This window comes from Poecilia latipinna, unplaced genomic scaffold, assembly GCF_001443285.1.
Source record: "Poecilia latipinna isolate Pla-1442-1.1 unplaced genomic scaffold, P_latipinna-1.0 Scaffold1058, whole genome shotgun sequence".
NCBI lineage: Eukaryota > Metazoa > Chordata > Actinopteri > Cyprinodontiformes > Poeciliidae > Poecilia > Poecilia latipinna.
The window spans coordinates 155,447-175,928 of NW_015113674.1; the positions used below are offsets into that span (position 1 = coordinate 155,447).

At 41.0% G+C, this 20,482-nt stretch overlaps 2 protein-coding genes across 2 annotated transcripts in view; both read left to right on the forward strand.

The window, feature by feature from the left end:
* LOC106959235 (nucleolar protein 4-like) overlaps positions 1-11,457 on the forward strand; it is a 79,212-nt gene extending 67,755 nt beyond the window's left edge. Inside the window, exons 6-11 of the mRNA XM_015051672.1 lie at positions 1,915-2,339; positions 6,267-6,458; positions 6,999-7,187; positions 7,789-7,902; positions 9,300-9,537; positions 10,792-11,457. Coding sequence (XP_014907158.1) covers positions 1,915-2,339; positions 6,267-6,458; positions 6,999-7,187; positions 7,789-7,902; positions 9,300-9,537; positions 10,792-11,030 — 1,397 coding nt within the window. The 3' untranslated portion in view covers positions 11,031-11,457. The remainder of the gene's footprint in view (positions 1-1,914; positions 2,340-6,266; positions 6,459-6,998; positions 7,188-7,788; positions 7,903-9,299; positions 9,538-10,791) is intronic.
* Positions 11,458-19,043: 7,586 nt separating this feature from the next.
* srms (src-related kinase lacking C-terminal regulatory tyrosine and N-terminal myristylation sites) overlaps positions 19,044-20,482 on the forward strand; it is a 29,047-nt gene continuing 27,608 nt past the window's right edge. The window contains exon 1 of the mRNA XM_015051674.1: positions 19,044-20,028. Coding sequence (XP_014907160.1) covers positions 19,655-20,028 — 374 coding nt within the window. The 5' untranslated portion in view covers positions 19,044-19,654. The remainder of the gene's footprint in view (positions 20,029-20,482) is intronic.

Below are 20,482 nucleotides of genomic sequence, written 5' to 3' on the forward strand. Positions count from 1 at the left end.
GAGTCTACCCGACTCCACCTGAATCCACCCGAATCCACCCGAGTCCACCCGAATCCACCCGAGTCTACCCGAGTCCACCTGAATCCACCCGAGTCCACCTGTCCAACGTCACCTTAAAATTCACAATACTTCAAACTCCTGATGGACTTAAAAGTAAAACATTTAATCGATGTAACTTATTTTTAAATCTTATATTTCCCCTTCTCCTTGTGGCAATAAAATAGAATCTGTGAAATGTTTGTTTTTGTATTTTTTTACGTTTGTGTTTATTTTTACTTCAGTCCTTAGAAAATAGCTGGTTTTCGAGTGTTTCCTGCTGCAGATCAGCTGTTTGCTGTTACTCTTACACCAGAGAGGAAAAGGCTTCCAGCGCGTTCAGCTGATTCACGTTTTATCTGCTGATATCTGAGCGAAGAGGCCAAGGTAACATGAAGAAAAGCCAACTAATAACACACCAACCTACATTGTTTATCCATAATTGCTTCACATATTTTCCTGTGGCTCGGCGAGAGGCGGGATGTTCTGCTTTCTGAGCCACAAAGAGACGTGGGATTGCTTTGGCGTCGGAGGTCAGAGAGAAGCAGAGCGCGGACAGGCAGGGTCGCTGAAGGTTGATGGCTTACAGAAAGTGAAAGGAGAGGAAGCGCCACACCCCGTCCAGAAACGCACCGCATAGACGCAGCCGCAGCACAGAATCCCTCCTGCTGCGGTCTAAGTCCTGAGGGGACGTTTGAATCAACTTAGCAGGAATCAGACCGGCCCCGTTTCTTAAACGCCGCTTCTCCCTCAGAGCCAGGCTTCAGATAAATACGTAATAATCGTAAATATGCCGGTCCGCACCGCATGATGAGCAGGATGAAGATGCTGAATCTCCCCCATGTCGTTCAGGTTCTCTGCTCCCTTCCCCCCTTCATCCTCTTCATCCTCCTGCCTCCGACCCGCCAGCCATGACCCCCATCCTCTTCATCCTGCTCCTCCTCCTTCCACCCTTCTGCTGACCTCTTTTCTTCTGCCTCTGTACCTTTCTTACTTCCCTTCACTAATAAACAAAACCAATTTATTTCACAAAGCTAAAACACAGAAGCAGTGGAGGAAGAATAAGACTTTTAATCTAATTAATCTCCAACATAAGGAAGTTTCATGTGACGTCATACTTCTCTGATCTTTGTAACTGACAGCCATCTTGGTAGGCAGTCTGTTCCCTCAGGGAAGGACTGTAGAACCGGATGATGTAGAACCGGATGATCTAGAACCGGGTGATGTAGAACTTGGTGGTGTAGAACTTGGTGGTGTAGAACCGGATGATGTAGAACCGGGTGATGTAGAACTGGATGATCTAGAACTGGGTGATGTAGAACCCGGTGGTGTCTCTGTCTTCCTGGTTTTAGTCAGAACTCCAGCAGCAGCGTTCTGGATCAGACACAGTTGCTCTAATCTTGGAAATGTTCTTCAGGTGATAGAAGGCCGACTTTGTAACCGTCTTTATGTGAATCTGAAGGTCCAGATCCAGGTTTCGGGCCTGATTTCTAGTTTCCAGCTGTAATAACTGAAGCTGTGCGTTGACTCTGGATCGTTTCTCTTTAGGTTTAAAGATAATAACTTCAGTTTTGTTTCTGTTCAGCTGGAGAAAGTTGCTTCTCATCCATACATTATTGGAACTGGAACTGATGTCCAGCATGTGTGGGGTCTGCAGAGATGTTAGCTGCCCTTTTTCTGATGGACATTTAGATTTTGGGAAGTTCTTTATCTTGTGTAATGGGAACCACAGCAGCAGATGTTGTGATTTTGGTTGCCAGTCGAACCGAGTCTGCCGGACCTCCAGGTGTGAAAATACCTCTAAGATGCGGTTGGAGAGTTTTCCGTTGTTTCTTTTTCTCCTCTAAGTTGAATTTCTGTCTCTGTTTCCCCCTTCAGATGATTCGTCGTCAGAAAGCGGCAGCGGTAACGGCCTACCTGCCCTGACTCCACCCTCCTCTGCTGTGACGGACGGCACCATCGTCAGGGAAACTGAGGTCGTCAACGGCGGCGGCGGCTCGGCGCCACTGGACTTCAGCAGGCCGACCTCTTCTTCCTCGTCATCGGAGGACCAGCAGGCGGGGAACCTGAGCGAGCGCCTGCCGCTGCCTACCTCACACCTTCCCATCACCGTGTCGGCCGCAGCCGCCGCGCTGCTCGGCGCGCTGCACCCCAACGCGCCCGAGGAGCTGCGCAGGAAGTACCCTCTGGCCGCCAAACCGCCACATTCGGCGCTGCCGCTGCCGCACGCACACAGCACACACACACCGACACACGCCACCGAGCTGCGACTGGACCGGGACGGCCGGGACTACGGCAACAAGGTGAGACCACAAACCTGATCTGCTGGGGAGGAGTTAGTGCTGAACGAAGAAACTAAACTATTTACATGGAGCTGCAAAAAAAATTCACTTACAAATCTTTGTTCAAACTTTTTTTTCTTTAGAACAAACTTTATGGCCTCAGTTTAGCTCCGTACCTCTGACTTATCTACAAAAGCAGTGACTCGTTGCTTTATCTCAGCTTTCTGAGATTATCAAAATTGTGACTTTTTTTCCTCAGGAGATTACAGTCAGAATAAAAACATAAAAATCAGTGGCCCTAATCCTCTTACCTGTTAGTCTGCAGATCATTGACTAATTAATAATAATGATAACTAGTAATTCCTGAGCAGCTTTTTCCCACTGGTGTTTTGATTTTTTCTTTTCGATGAAATTTAAATATTTGAGGTTGGAAAGCCTCCAAACCATTACCCTAATCTTTTTCCCTTTTCAAAGATTTCTAATCTAAGATAAAGATTATTTCAATTATTGATTATTCAGATGAATTTCTAAAAATCGACACATTCTGCAGATTTTTCATTTAGCCATTTAAGCCTTTTTTTTATATATAATATTAAAAATAAATACAAAAACTGAGCTAACATTTTATTTCCATCTTGTTACTGTTTTTTGGAGATTAAATGGTTGGAAAATCTCTAATAGTTTTCACAGTATTTATTCTTACTGAAAAATACAGCAGTTTGTAGCAACTGCAGCTTTTTCTAAGAAAAAACAGACGTTGCAATACAAAAGCATAAAAATAAAGTAAAAGTCCGATTTTTTTCTGTTTTTATATAATTTAACTTCTTTTTTTTGCTCTCTGCGGCGAACAGAAGAGAATCTCTTTGAAAGAAAGTAATTTTCTCCTGTTATTCAGACTCTGGAAAAAGCAGTAATCTGTGGGAGCGTGAGCTTTTAGCTGGTTAATTAATAAGGACACCCACGTTGCCTCGTTCTGTATTAAAACCCCAAATTATCCCAGAGAAATAAAAAGCAGGAGCTTCTCGTCTTTGTGCTGCAGCTGAAAGCCGAACGATGAACTCCGGCCTTGGAGGCGCCGTGTTTCTCCTGGACCGCCAGCGGTTCGGACGCAGCGCCGCGGCGGCTTCACGTTTCTCACATTTAGACTCGGAAACAAACGAGCCGGCCGCCATTACGGAGCAACAACACGTTTCGCTGCATTAACTTCACTTCTAGTGTCGCTCTGTTTTTCTCCTGGCTTTTTAATTCGCTGACAGATTAAAACTTTACATTCAGTATATATCAGGGGGTTCAACGTGTGGCCCGTGGGCCGTTTGTTGCACCTGAACTGATTTTTTTTACGGCCCCAGACTAGAGTTTAAAGAGAAAATATTTTATAAAATCAACTTTTTTTAGCTTTACATCGTGTTATAAAACAAACCTGGAGTTTTCTTTGATTCTTTTATGCATGTTTGAGAAATCCTGAAATCTCCATGGCAACCATTCAGCTGCGAAAAAGGCCTGGGTGGACCTAGCCCCGCCTTCAAGGCGCAGCTCCTCCCGCACTCAGCTCCTTCAGACTAGCCAGCAGCAATTAGCAAACACCTGGTAGAATGGCTGAGCTCATTATCAGAGTTACTGTTCAGCAAGAAGCTGGTTAAAACATTAAAGCAGGGGTCCCCAAACTACGGCCCGCGGGCCGGATCTGGCCCGCCTCCACATTTGGTCCGGCCCCCTGAACAATACCAGAGAGCATTCAGATTTTTTTTCATTTATTGTATTTTCCGGTTTATATGTGGATTTTTCTTCAACCACCAGGGGGCTCTTTAGCAGGAAGTGTGTCCTGTAAATTGTGGGGCGCATTGCTGCCATCTGTTGGACTTTTAGGGAACTGCTTGACTTTTATGTTATTTAATCAGTACGGTTGTTTGCTAGCGGTAGAGCAGATGAACACACGTGTATGAACGCCGCATTCCAGGTTGAATTCTTCGAAGCAATGCCTGTAAGTAGCAGTTTATACTTCAAAACGAGCCTTTATGTTAACATATGAGAAATTAATATATTATAGTTAAATTCCCTCAATGGAATATATACTAGTCAGTCCCAGTGACCGTTTCACTCATGGTTTTTGCCCATGTGCTTTCTGGGTAAAAATGAATCGAGAAACGCACGCCCCTCCCCCCCCCCCCCGTCAAAAATCTCCGGCCCCCCAACAGAGAAGGGAAAAGTTATTTGGCCCTCACAGGAAAAAGTTTGGGGACCCCTGCATTAAAGGGTTAGAGGAGCCATGTTGGGATGACTTCAGAAAGAGCAGGAGCTTCTTAAAGAGACAGGCCCCCAATTTCAAGGTTTTAAACTACAAAGTCAAATTTCTTTAAAGTTATATTTTATATATTTGGCATTTTCTAAGAACTGAAGGGAACACAGTGACTTGATTATGCTATAAAATGGCTGCTATGTGCCTGGAAAACAATTTTTTATGTTTTTTCTTGAAAATAGACAAAATATTTCAAGTTAATGCTTTTTTTTCTTTTTTTTTTACTTTTGAGACATTGGTGTCAATTTGTGTTAGAAATCTTACTAAAAATAACTGATTTTAACTGTGTGGTTACCTGTTTATTTGTCTGCAGATCATTGACTTATTCTGTGTAATTATCGTTATTTGACATTATTGTTACTGTTTTTATAGTCATTACTGTATGTGAGAACATATTTTGATATTTAGTTCAGTATTTTTAAATATATTTTTAATATTTTATTATTTTTTTTTGCTTGCCTCACAATAATAAAGAAAATAAATGTACGGGTTTGAATAATTTAGATTTTTACTCTGTGTAGAATTTTTAAATTGAACTAAAATGTTTCATTTTTATTTCCAGATTTAGTTTTTTGCATTTCTGAACATAGAAACTCGACGGTAAAGATTTTATTCCATTTGCTTCTTGAATTAACATTAAAAATAGGAAAAATCCATCAAAACAAAATAATACAAATAAAACATGGAAACAGGCAGGTGGATTAAAAGCCTGGAGAGGTCTGAATACAACAGGACGTAATTTTGACTGGAAGCTGTTTTGCGACTTTAGGAGCAGGAAAAGAGCAAAGCATCCGTTTCCATGACAACCGGCCTTGACACCTCGGTGAATGTTTGCAAGCTGTGAAGCTAATTTATACCTTTTCCAAAGCTTCACTTTCTGCTGCTTGGGTGGAAAACTGTCAGGTAGAATAATTTCTCTTTTTAAAGGAAAATCCAAACCGACTTGATAAAAATTATTTAATCACATAAATGTTTGAAATCACAGTTTTCAAGCACAGACTGATGTTTTAACGACTTTATTTCTCTGAGTTATGATCAGTGCTGGTCACACTTCCACTAATGTGCCAGTAGTGGAGCTAGTTTTCCATCTAGCGCTTTTGCTAGCTTTGAAAACATTTAGCGTGATTTGTGCTTTAGCATTAGCTTCCACTAAATACCATGTTGATGTAGCTCTTCAGCATTAGCTTCTGTTAAGTGTTGCCATAGCGGTTTAGTGTTAGCAGTAGCTAACATTAAACACCGTGTTGTTGTAGCACTTTAGCTTGTGTGTGGAACTCATGTTTATGATTAGTGCTTTGAGGTTAGCATAGCTAACTATTTAGCTAGTGGTGTCCACCACTGATTATGATGATTTTCCTCCCACAGCTAACTTAACATTTAAGATTAAAATATTACATCAGACCAATATTAAATTTTAATACAGAAAAATGGGCTTCATGAAAAATATTCTTCATACCTGTTACAGATTGATATGCACTAAAAACAAAATCCTCATCAGAACAAATATTCTAATTGAACATGACTATATGCTGAAACCTTTAGATCAGGGATTCATGTTTCCTGAACCTCTTGAGACACGTTTCACAGTAAATGACCAAACCTCAGTCTAAACACGTTGAAACAGTCGATTCAGAGCGAATGTTTGTGTTCAGTCCCCTCAGTACAGCTCGGGGGGAAGCTATGACAGCATTAAGACGGAGCTGAGCGCCGAAGACCTCACCATGGGGCGCCACGGCAACCAGGTCGCCCCTGACGATGACGACGACGACCACGATGACCATGACGACAACGACAAGATCAACGACACGGAGGGCGTCGACCCTGAGAGACTAAAGGCCTTCAACGTAAGTCAGGAGGAAATCCAGCAGTTTGAACTAAAGTTTCTAATTTTTAGGGTAAAAAAACGTCAGAAAATATCAGAGAAATTTCATAAAAATCCAGTTTATCAGCACAAAACATTTAGCACAATTAGTTTCCCCTAGATTAGCTTTTCAACACAAATTTTACCTTGCTACATAGTGGGTATCAAAATGTTAGAATTTAGCGTATTAGCGTTAGCTTCCACTAAATAGCATGTTGATTCAGCGTAGGTGGAACTAATATTTATGTTTAGTGGTTTAGGGTTAGCGCAGCTAGCATTTTAATTAGCGGCGCTAAATGCCATGTTAAATACAGGCGCATGTGTAATAAACACTCATAGACCAACTAATCAGGGTGCTAACACATGTTTACCTGAGTTTAAGTTTGGAAAATTAAAAAATAAATCACAATAATATTAGTTTTTGCATTTTTGTTTTAAAAATAAGATTAGATGTGAGTACTGTCAGTTTCCTGAGCAGGGATAAAGGTGACTCCGTTTTATCAGCAGCCATGCTGTGTTTCAGATGTTTGTTCGCCTGTTTGTGGATGAGAACCTGGACCGAATGGTTCCGATCTCCAAGCAGCCCAAGGAGAAGATCCAAGCCATCATCGAGTCTTGCAGCAGACAATTCCCAGAATTCCAGGAACGCGCCCGCAAGCGCATTCGCACCTACCTCAAATCCTGCCGACGCATGAAGAAGAACGGCATGGAGGTGTGCTAATGAGAAAATAAGAAAAGTTTTAAAAATTCAAAGAATGTCAGTTTTACTACTCAGGTTTTTTTTTTTTTTTTTTTTTTGGTCTTTTAGCTGCAATACCATTAAGTATTTACTTATTTATTGTAAATATGTAATATTTCATTAAAATACATATTTTCCTTTGCTTATTCTAAAAAAGATTGATGTTTTTCCTGTTTTAAAACCTCAAAAAACAACAATGATGAGATTATGGTTTTTAAAATTTCACAAAACAAAAACAAGTAAGCTTTATATGCTAGGTTTTATTTAACTAATTAATCTACATTTATTTGATACACTTAAATACATTCATTTATTTGTCAGTTTTTTATATTACTTTGATTTATTTTTAATAAATACATATTTAAGGGTCATTTAGGTAATTTAAAGGGTAAAAACGCCATAAACCTGAACTGATGAGGCTTTAATTGTAATGTCTCTACTGCCCCCCTGTGGTCGAATGTAGCACTGCTTCCAGTGACAGAAAATAAAACCTGTTTTACATTTTTCTGCTTTAACAGGACAGAACTGACATAATTAGTGCATAAAAGTCTCTCTAACACCGTTTTGCTTCCAGACCCGCCCAACTCCGCCTCACCTGACCTCGGCCATGGCGGAAAACATCCTGGCCGCCGCCTGCGAGAGCGAATCCCGCAACGCCGCCAAGAGGATGCGCCTCGAAGCTTTCCACGTAAGCAACGCTCCAGATTCATCAGCGTCATTAACGATCAGAACAAATCTCGATTAGAGCGTCACTAACCAGCAGACCAAATCTGGATTAGAGCGTCATTAACAATCAGAATGAATCTGGATTAGAGCGTCATTATCAATCAGAATAAATCTGGATTACAGCGTCATTAACCATTAGACCAAATCTGGATTAGAGCGCCATTAACAATCAGACCAAATCTGGATTAGAGCGTCGTTAACCATCAGACCAAATCTGGATTAGAGCGTCATTAACCATCAGACCAAATCTAGATTAGAGCGTTGTTAACCATCAGACCAAATCTGGATTAGAGTGTCGTTAACCATCAGACCAAATCTGGATTAAAGTGTCGTTAACCATCAGACCAAATCTGGATTAGAGCAATCAGACAGAGAAATATCTGCTGTCTAAAACTAAACTTGTTCCTGTTGAACTAAATTAACTGAGTTAATCTAAAAATTTCTCTAAATAAAAGTAACTCAGTAGCACAAATGGACACGTTTTTATTTAGTTGTCCATAAAAAGGTTTAGGGTTAAAATTCTATAGATTCTATTTGATTTAAAGTAATTTATTTTAAAATATTTTATCTTGTCCTATTTTTGTTTTTATTTTATAATTAATGAAAATGTTTCTACTTACTATAGTTATTTTATTATTATTAAAATTATTTTTATTTAGAACCTATTTTTTGTTTTATATACCTCTTACCTTTTTATTATTATTATTATTATTATTATTATTATTATAGTTTCAATATTTTCTAATTATTGTAAAGTTATTTATTTTTAAATCTTCTATATGACTTTCCAAATTTAATATTATTAGTAAAAAATCCAATAATTTCTATTTTCTGTGCATCGTTACCAATAATAATAATGATAATAATGGAATTATATTAAAATGTTTTATAGTTTCTAATTTATATTTAATTCAAAAATAATTTGATCCCAAAGGGAAATTATTTATTTTATTATATGTGATTTTATATTTTAAATATTATTATAATTACTATTGCTGTTATTATTAAAAGGTTTTTATTGTTTCTAGTTAATATAAAGTTAATTATTTCACAGTTTATCCTATTTTTGTCTTTATTAAAGGTTTTTCGGACTGTAAACATTTTTACTGTCTATTTAATTTTCCCGGTTATAATTATTCTCTTTCTGGCCTTTAAAACAGTAAAATGTGTAAATATAATGTAATCAAACCCAGTGCAGGTATTATCCGCCACTAGGTGGCGCTCAGCTGTCTTCCTGCTTTCAGTAGTGACTTCACCGTGTTTGGACCTGAACCGGGTCAGATGTTGACCACTCTCTGTCTGCATCCTGCTTTGTTTTCATTAATAAACTCCCATATTTCCCATAATTCCCTCTGCCAGGATGAGCAGGTGTCCCTGGAAAAGCCGTCCGGCGGCGGTGGCGGCGCCGCCCTGAGGGACCCCGTGTCCCTCGCTCACTCTGCCTACTCCTTGGCTGCATCAGCCTTCCCCTCCCAGGACTCCCAGCTCTACATCAACGGGGCCGGCCTCAGCTACGGTTACCGTGGTTACCCGGGCCTGAGCGCCGCCATTCAGCACCCCGTCTCCCTAACGACCGGCGCCGCCACTCAGAGCAACGGTGAGCGAGAGACGAAGCTGGAAGGATGATGAAGATGATGGGATTCCATGTCTGAAACTGGGTTACACATCACTGTGCTGTAGGGCTGTAACGATTAATCGTGATTAATCGATTATTGGTTATTATTCGTCTGGGTTTTTAGTGCCATCTCCTCTCTTGACCCAAATAATCCAGAATCATCTGTGATGGAGCAACGTAGAGTAATACATAATAATAAGTGGAAGAAAAACAGCATCACTATGCTTAAGTGATTAATCGGATTAATCAAGTAATAATCGATTAATCATTAAATGGAGTATACAGAAAACTAAGAATGAAACAACTAATGGGATTAATCATCAAGTTATTTCTTAATCAATTAATCATCAATTGGAATAAACAGACTAAAAAAAGACCATTTGCTAAAGGAACAACACACTCTGAGCCAGGCGCGCAGCTATTGGGGGGAGCTGGGGGACCCGGGCCCCCATGGGCAACCATCCGGGCTGGTTGCCCATGGGGGCCTGGAGGTGCCAGGGAGGGAGGAATTGTTTCAAGTCGCTTTAATCTCTTATTATAGATGGAGAAGTTGCCCTCGCCTGTTCAGAAAGGTCTATGTTAAAGTTACTGTCCCTCAATGGAATATATAGTAGTCAGTCCCAGTGACTCTTTCACTAACGGTTTAGCCAATGTGCTTCCTGGGTAAAAATCAAACGACCCCCCCACCCAACAGTTTCCCAGCTGCGCAGGTGATGCACATGAGGGGCGCGGTCATTGGCCCCGCCCCCTGGCCCGACGCTGACTTGTTCTGCTAGTGCTCAGAGCAGTAAGTAAGCCATAACTGTACAAAACAATTACATTTCGCATTTAAAATAAAGACCTTTTCTGTACTTATTTTCTAGCAGAACTTGTCAAGTGGAGGTTTTAGCTTCACTTGGTTTCCACTGACCAGAGCTTTTTTCCTCCATGTTTGCTGCTAAAAGGCAAGCTGCAGTCACACATTGTTTCAGCAATAACTGATCAAACTCATGGATCAAACTCATGGAGTTAGCAACAGATTGTTCCACCTGATGGCTAAAAACAGGCAGCGAATTTAATGGAGCTTATTGAAATAATGTCCCTGTTTTCAGCATCATAGTAATGAAGAAGAGTGTATTGCTGCCACCTTGTGGTAGCAGCCTTGCATTACAACCTGAAGCATCCATCTGTTCTTGTTTTTGGGCCCTGCAGTAGAAACGGTTTGTGACAGCAGCACATCTCCACCGTCTCCTCCAGGTCCCACAGACCTCAGCATGAAGTCGCTCTCCTCCACCAACATCACCAACTGCTCCTCTTCCACCACCACCAACAACCTCAGCGGGCGCGGCGGCGGCGGCGGCGGCGGGGCATCCACACAGCTCAGCCAACCAGAGATCACGGCCGTGCGCCAGCTGATCGCCGGTTACCGGGAGTCGGCGGCCTTCCTGCTTCGCTCAGCCGACGAGCTGGAAAACCTCATCCTGCAGCAGAACTGAGGGAAACCATGGGAGACAACACACACACACACACACACACACACACACACACACACACACACGTAATGCTTGTTTAGTGTCTGCTTCGCCTGTGATGAACTCCAGACCTCCTCTACTGTCGTCCCACCTGTGATTCGGATTCAGTGGAATAAAAGCAGAAACAATCTCCCCACATCTAAACGGACCGACTCTGCATGTGGGAAACATTTTTTTTTATTTTATTTTATTTTTTTTGTTTTGAGGAAAACACGGAGCAGAAAGTTCACAATCAGCTGGAGGAAAACTGATGGTACTGTCCAGATAAAACTCTCCAGATTAAATAGAGAAGTGTTTTATTATTATTATTATTATTATTATTATTATTATTATTATTATCCAGTGAATTTGTTGAAAACTGAATAGTTTAAACTAATATCTGATGAGTCCCTGATGGACTTTTGATTTATTTTGTTTGTTTCTTTGCTTCATTGCAAAACACAAAATCTTGCTAAGTATTTTAGTCTAGTTTCTTGTGCAAATATATAAGAACATAAAAAATAAAACAAAGCTAACTTTCAACAAGAACTAGGAGCTTGTTTTAAGTAAATATTTCTTTAATATTGATAAGAGTTTGTTCCACTGGCAGATTATCTTACTTATAGCAGGAGATTTTTTCCGTGTTAAAGTGAAACAATCTGCCAGTAGGATTAGAATTTGGTTGCTAGGTGACGGGCTGGGCGTGGCTGGCGTTGCTAGGTAACGGCACAGGACCCTTTGATTCTGTAAGAAGTGAAATAATCTGCCAGTGGAACTAGTACTTTTATTAATATGAAGGAAGCAATGACTTACAACAAGCTCCTATACTTCTAAGTTAGTTTTGTCTTATTTAAAGTGCACCAAGATACTTGGATTAAAAACTAGATGGAAATACTTGGTAAGAGTTTATGTTTTTGCAGTGTTGTTGAATTGACTGATCTAAAAGCGCAGCACTAAAACTGGAGAAGTCTTTAATTTAAAGGGGAAATGACAGATTTTTGTCATTTGTTGTTTTGCTAGCTTGTACATACTTGCTCTCTGTGTCCTACAGCACTTTTCTCTCCTCAAACCTCCCGACTCTCACTGTTTTTACCCAGGAAGCAACTCGCTGCTTACTTTATGCATCCATTTTTCTTTGAGCACCAGGAATTACCTCAGATCAGACCTGCCGACTCGGCTTTCGGATCCTCGACATTCCCAAACGGAAACCAGTTTACTCCGACTCCCCCACTGCAGAAATGAAGCATTTCAACGACTCGCTGACCTCTGAACTTTTCCTTTTCTCTGCGCGGGTTTGTTGGCATGCTGCTGTAAATAACCAGTTTATCTTGAAAACTTGAAGAATCGGAGCTGAAGCCGGCGGGAGTGTGATAGTTTTGTCCTTAAATTGTGTGTGTGTGTGTGGCGTGTGTGTGTAGAGGGGATGGAGTGGGAGGTGTGTCTCCTCTCTTTACAAACGTTACACCTCAGCATCTTTGGGTTAAATATACCTCCTCCTTCCCGTCCTCTCCATCTCATGGACCTAAACGTCCTCCTCTTGGTCTCCAGATGAGGATTCCTCTCTCTTTCTGTGTTTTGTCTTTTTAAACTCTGTAATGGCCATTACTATTGTTGTTACTGTTATTATTATTATTGTTATTATTATTACTACTATGATAATTATATGAACTTTCATGTCGCTGCTGCTATTGAGAAACCGGACCTTCTGCCACAGACCTGAAACCTCAACCCGGCCGGGCGTGGCGACCCGGCCGTACGACCGACTGACTTCCTGCTGCCTCGACCGCGAACCATAACCAAACCACCGGGACTCTGTCAGCTTCGCTCCTCCGTCTCACACCGGCTGGTCGCCTCTTTGTTGCTTCATAGGGCTTTCTCCATGTTGTCTTTGTGACTTTCTAACTGTGAATCGGTTGTTTTGCCTTGTTTTCTTATTTCAGTATTTCCGTCCTCCAGGGGTGCGGTAAGGGATGTGTTGGAGTGGAATTAGACCTTCAGATTCCTGACAACCAAAACATTGATTATAAACGGCTCAGCACCTGGGTGGAAAGATCTGATTTGGACATAAATTGGTCAACAGATAGATCAGACATGGGGATAAAAATAATTGGTGTGGTTTGTAACTAGTAGGAACGTCTAAAACAGATAAAACTCTGGATGGAAAACATGAAGGAAACATTTGGGGGCTCGTCCGGGATGTGATCCTCCCTCAAAAAATATGCAAAACCATAATCTTGAATCATCAAGAGTGGAGGATTCTGGTTGAGGCTTTGGCTGTATGCTTTTTAGGATTCACTTTGGTTGCAACATCTGGTAACTATCAAGGTTTGGATTCCCACCAAACCAGTACCAGTGCTTTCTTTAAACCAGTCTTTGTCCGATTCTGCCAATAAGAAACTGGTTCTGATGATGTTTTGATTTTAAATGCTTGTTGGGATTGTAAAAAAAACATTTATAAATGCAACAAAGGGACATAATAACATAGCCATGAGTCTCTGTTGCACAAAACAAATGTTTACCTTGGTCTAAGCCAAAATCTGTGAAGTCTGCAAAGCTTCTAGTCATTCCTCTCAAGATGGTGCCGCTTCTGCCCTCTGGTGCTTGATCTCAGATCCCCGTCGCTGGGTCACACTCGGACCAAATGATGTCTAATTTGGACCATTCCTGGGTGTTGGTAGCAGCTTTTTGTCAGTGAGTTTCATTGTCTTTGAGGCTGCAGCTGCTTGGTGTAGCTAAAATGGGAAACAGGCTCTTGTTCAAAACATCTAAAGCTAATCGATTAATTATGTTTGATTAAGCCATAAAAGAGATGCTGTTTCAGCTTCTTCTGCCCAAAAATACAAAAATACTTGGTCAGATCTTCTAAAAATGATTCTTTTGGAATAATTTGCAACATTAGCAACGAGCCACTTAAGTTTTCACATGCTAACTTGAGTTTATTTTTTGGTTTAGACGTTGTTGGAGATTGTTGAAGTTTGCAAGAGATGCTTTCAGCTGCAGCTGAACTTTTCACTCAATTTTTGCACAGTGAGCCAAACATTAGTGATCTGTGGTGTTAAAGGGGAGGCCTATAATTGTGTGAGGACATGCATATTGTTTTTGAAATGCATTTGATAATCAGAATATGTTTGCCATTTTTTTCCTTTCATGTAACAGGCTGCAAGCAGCAACAGTAAAAACTTAATTTAGACCTCCTTTATGTAGAATTTATAATGATTATTTTCACAAGAAAGGAGGAATCTGTTTCAGTGCTCTTATTGCTGAATGGAAAACATGAGAGAGAAACAGTTGGGGGCTTGTCCGGGATGTGGACCTCTCTCAAAAAATATGCAAAAGTAAGATCAGGTTGGAAGGATGGAGAGCAAGCAAGAAGCATGCCTTTAGTTCAGACATGTTGCACTGCAAATGTTTTTATTAGGTTTGCAGAAGACATGAATAGCTAAATTTCAGTGTGTTTGAGTAAAATGGTAAATTTTTAAAGGATTTTTGCGTAACTTGATGGTCACACTTAGAATAGAGTAATTGGATAAATATTTTGCTACTTCTTTACACTGGATGAAGAATTTGATACTGAATAAAAGTTGGACATTAGATGGAGGTCTACATGGCAGAAGATCAGCCCCCATGATGCTACTGCCATCATGGATTTTCAAACCGTTTCAGGTTGTTTCCATAACAAACTCTTGTTTTCTGGGCCTGAAAGGAGAATAAGGTTCAGCTGAGCTGGCCTGGTATTTATTGACACATGGTTGGGGATTGGTCTTTGCTGCAGGTGGAAGGATATTTGTTTTGTTTCAGTCCATCGGACTAAATTCCTTAGACAGATGTCTGTAGGGTAAATGATGGTTAGGATAAAGTTCTCCTGCAACTGCATGTCCCCGTCTTCAGTCAAAGGCCCTGATATCCTGCTACCATGGGCATAAACCACCAGAAGCTTGCTCAAGCTTAAAACCCTTCAGAAACTCAGCAGGAGAGCAAATGTAGGTCTGAGAACCAAGCAGCCGCCTGTTAGCAGTTTATAATCTTGTGTAAGTCATTCAAGTAGGTTTACCGCAAAACCAGACATCCACAGTACTGCACCCCCACCTCTCCAATCAGAAATGATAATATCAATAATAATTAAAACACCAACAAACTGTGTTAAATACAACATAAATAATAGCAAAGGACAATCGATAGAAAGGTGGAGCCATAACCGAAGCGTTTCCTCCCGGTGGCAAACAGCCAACACATTTCTATTTCATTTTTACTTTTTAATACAACTTTTGTTATAAAGGTTTCTATTCTTTCAGTATATTTTGTAGGGTGGTACAAGGTATTTTATCCCCTAACTCTCAGATCCAACACAGTACATTCCAAACACGGACCTGACCGGCATCATGTCTTTTATCAGAGGCTAAAATAGCTTGAGCCAAACTGCGTGACTTTGCTCTGCATGAACTTCTTAGCCTGTTAAAATGTGGCTGAATGGAGCAAAATTAGGAAAATCAGGTAATCAAGACGGGCCTTTTCTATTGACTGTGTCCTGCCCTTTGTTGTAATCCTTTATGACCCAAAATGCTCCATCACATGAAATGATTAACCCAGTTCGTCCTTAATATTCACCAAACGATGGCGCCAAAACACTGCCAAGACCCTAAAATCCTCAACAAGAGGCTGAAGATCTCACTAGGACTTTACCAAACCCTAAAGACATTGCCAAGACCTTACTAAGAACCTCAAGACCTCAAACATGTGCTGCAAATCTCAGTAAGACTTTACCAAGACCTTTCAAAAACTCTGCTAAGTCTAAAGTCTTCCACAAGATGCTAAAGACTCTAGATACCTTACCACAACCCTTGTTAGTTATTAAAGTCCTAATCAAGATGCCACAAATATCAGTAAGACTTTATCAAGACCCTAAAGACTTTGCTAAGACCAAGAAGACCTTACAAACACCCTGGTAGGACCCTAAAGTCCTCAACAAGATGCTAAAGATGTCACTAAGACCATAACAAGACCCTAAGTACCTGACCAGGACCCTCCTAAGATCCTAAAGTTCTCAACGAGATGCTGAAAATCTAATAAATATTAGATATTTGGCATATTCAACACCCTGCTAAGACCCGGCAAACACTTCTTGAAAGTATTTTGTCCAAGTATAATCGTCAACCAGTGTAAAGAAAGTCTGAGAGAGAAAACATTTACTAGTAAAATTTTGCTTGCTAACAATTTATATGACTATAAATGCACAGCTTCTATCATTCAGGAAAACCCAACAATCAGCAATCAACTGATCTATTAAGAAATACTTTCAAATTAATGATGAAACTTTTTTTCTGATTATAGGAAATAATGAATCTAAAGTAGTATTCAGCATTAGAGATGAACCAAGCAGCCAGAAACGTGAACACGTCCCTTTGGACCGGGATAAAGAACGTGATGCCGCTTCAGGTCTGTCAGATGGTCAACAGGCAAACATTTAAAGAATCGTCTCAGCCTGTTTTTGGAGGCTGAACGTTTTTCTTTCTCCTCCTGACTTTGTACCGGCAAACAGCCAACACGTTTCTATTGTCCTGCTTTCTTCTGCCAGGCCTTCGTACCTCCAGTAAAACCAATGTGAAACCTGCATTCCCCTCATTTGACTCAGTGGAAGTGTGATGTTTACATGTACAGATTTTTGCAGATCTCCCTGGCTTGATCTTCTTTGCGTTTTTTGTTTGCTTCCCTCCTCCGTTCATCTCTGTCCGTCCTTTACAGCGAAGGGAAAGGCGACTGTTTCTGAAACGCCGCCGTTAGCATTTTAAGCGGTGATGTCAGCGCGGCGTCGCGGTTCTGGCTGGGGTTGAAACGTGGGTTGGTTTGGCTCCGATTGTGGGCACAGAATCACAGAGACCCTCCGCTGGCGTAACCGAGTCCAGAGGAGAGGACCAGTTCCTCAGCGAATGATAAGCCATTACAGACCGTGAGTGTCGGGTCTTTTAGTGTATTTAGCAGAACTTAAAGAAAAACTCAACCTCAGGAAAACATGTTTTTGTAAAAACAAACCCCACTGAAGGCCCATTTCCCTGCCTCTTCTTTGATACCATATAAATTATATCAAAAGTTCTTTTTATATTTATTGTTTATTATATTTACCAGTGGAAACCTTTTTTTCCAGTACCTGCGCTTGAATTTTGGTCTTAACATACAAGAAGGGGAAAAAAGACAAAAAAAAAAAGAACTGGGTTGTTTTTTTCTGTTAACTGCCTGGGAGAGGTTTGTTTTACCCAGAAATGAGAACATATCACTCTGGTCCATGATGGGGAAAAAGATCAGTGGTTTAAAAAAAGAAACTTTACTTTGTGTGATGTCATTGCTGAAGCTGAAATGTTTCTGGACTTGAAAGATTTGTGACTATTTAAGTTTGTTGATTTGTTTTCTGTTTCCTCCTGAGCTGTACGTCACAAAGCTAAATATACTAATAAAACAGTGTGCTAATTATGGAAACAGGCCGGCCTTCGTTCCTTTCATATTGCCCATGTTCTTCCTCTTGGACTTTTTCACATTTCTCACCAATAGTACCAATATTTAAAGTTATTCTGTACATTTTTCACGTATCTCTGTATAGACTGACAACAGAAGTGGTGGAAATGAACATCGTCTTGCCACCTGGTGATAAGTTTTGTGTTTAAAGGACTCTCCATTCATTTCTACGGAACTTACGAAGAGGCGACAATTGCATGCCCTTATGGAAAGCCATTTGGATCAAAAATATGTCTAATGGGTAGAAAACACATTAATGTGTTTTCTACTTGTTAATGTATTAACATAAAATCAACCTATAAACACCTTGACAATGTTTAGATAACGTGTTATTGATGTGTTATTGACGTGTTATCTACAATCCTTGTGTGTTGAACCCATCACTCATGACAAACGGGGGGAAAAACTAGCAAACTAGCTTGCAAGGGTATCTTAATTTTGGCCGTTTTGGGCTTGTGATGCGACATCAGAAAATTGAAAAAAATGTTTCCCTTTTGTTGCCATGAGGCGATAACTTTTGCCTATTGCTTTCCATGTGTCAAGTCCATTACCTATGATAGACACAAAAAAGCTAGCAAGCAAGGATATGTTAATTCATTTTGATGAAAATGTACTGAAAATGCTTATGTGTTGTCTACTTGTGAGAGGTGACATATTTTTCAACTGGATGGCTTTCCATACACCCTCGTAAGCCAAGCGACTATTGACATTTATGCATTTGAGATTTTGTGTGCTACCTGTATGTCAACTCCATCACTTACAATCGATGCAAAAAAAAGCTATACAGAAAATGTTGACATGTTGCCTACATATTTTTGAACTGGATGGTTTTCATATACCTCCTTTGGCCAAGCGAGTGGTGACATTCTTGCATGTGAAATTTTGCGCTCGTAAACGTAGACATGCAGATGCAGGTTAGCTATGCGACAAAAGAAAGTAGAAGAATTTTTAACTTTTGTTGCTGCCACCGCCCAGACTTCCATATGTTGAGTTTCGATGACAATCACTTGTCATTGTACATCTTTAAGACACAAAAAAGTTAGCTAGCTAGTTAGCAAGGGTATAATAATTTTAGTTAAAATTTACAGAAAATGTTGACGTTTAAATTTTAGAAGTCAGATATTTTTGAACTGGATGGCTTTCCATACACCCTCCTCCAGCGACGCAATCAATGACATTCTGCAGGTGAGATTTTGTTCCTACATAAATCTGCCGATAAAGTAAAACTCTGTAATGTTTTAGAAATCTGGAAATCAAACCTCAAATATTTTTATCTCATTTTTTAACATGTTTTGCAAATGTTGTACTTTATATTAAGCCATATTATTTATTACACAATATTAAACTATTTGGAAATTATGGAGTCATTTCTTTGGGAACAGTATGGAGCCAGAGGATGTATTAAATAAATTAGTTTATTCCCGCTGATATATTAATTTAATTTAATTTGCCATTGGTAAGAGAGATTTTTTCTGTAGTTAAATCAAATAAATTTCTCATTAAAAGGTGTTGAATCGCCTAAAACAGCTTCAGATGTTTCAGCTGCTTCTTGTTTTGGATACAAGTTAAACCTGCAGCTCACTGAGTAAATCTGGTGATAAATGGACACATGAATCCGTGATGATGTCATTAATTAAACACTCCTTTGTTTGATGAAGTGATGAAAACTTGCCGGTTTCTGCCCCTCCCGCCCTGTTTGCTGCACCTTCCTCTCTCCTCCTCCTCCTCGGTGCGCAGCCTGGATGTTGTGCGGAGCGCCAAACCCGAACCTCTTTACGCACCGTCCCGCCTCACCTTCAGCGTCACCTCTGCGCCTCCTCAGCTGCGCTGAATGGATTAACCTCCGGGAGCCATGCGGCACCGGCACCGAGCCCCCGCAGCGACCCGAGCCGCTTCGGATGGAGGAGAGTCCGGTTTCCGCATTCCCGCAGCCGCTGTGCGCACTGCAGGCGCGGAGCGAAGATCCATGATCTCAACAAAAAAGGAAACCGGTTCGTCCGGCTCGGCGGGCCGCCCCGCGCTGCGGATTCATTATGTTCCCGGCGGACGGAGAGGCTGCTGACTGTGTGTCCCAGGCCCGGTTCGGAGCTCCTTCATGACCCAGGATGGAGAACTGCTGCCGCGCCTGCTGCCCCTGCTGCTCCCGGCTCTGGAACTGGATCTGGCCGGGTCCCCGCTACCCGCCCGTCCCGAACCTGGTCATCGCCAACCCGGGGGCCCGGTCGGCGGAGATCCGCACCGTGTCGGGGGACATCCGCGCCCCGTCGCCCAAGAAGCGGCCGGTGCAGCTGTACGCGGCGCTGTACGACTTCCAGGCCCGGAGCGACGACGAGCTGACGGTGAAGGAGGGCGACAAGCTGTCGGTGATCGAGAAGCGGGGCGACTACGTGCTGGCCAAGAAGCTGACCGGGGCGCCGCAGTCCGGGCTCATCCCGGCCAACTACGTGGCTCTGCTGCAGGACGAGTTCGCCAAACACAAGTGAGTCCGACCGAACCTGATCTGGACCTGTTCGGGCTGCTTTCCATACAACATCTGGGCTATTAGAGATAGAAAAAACAAAACAAAAGGAGGAGTACATTTCTGTCACAAGTCTTGACAAAATTTTCTAGAAAAAAGTTTGAAATTTTTAAGTTGAGAAATTAAAAATTTTCTAGAAAAAACGTAGAAATTTAGACATTGATACATTTTTGACAAAAAACGTTGAAATTTCAGTTTGAAAAGTCAGATTTGCTTTAAGAAGCAGAAACATTTTAGATTATTCTAAAAACGTTCGACTGAGATTTCCCAGTTTCTTTTCTTAAAAATTTCCAAAATTAATCATAAATTTTCTTTTTACTCGTCATTTTTGCCTTATATTTAAACTCAGAAATCCTTGAGAAAAAACATGAACATTTCTGAGTTTTAAAACTTGCAAATGCAAGTTTTGCAAAAA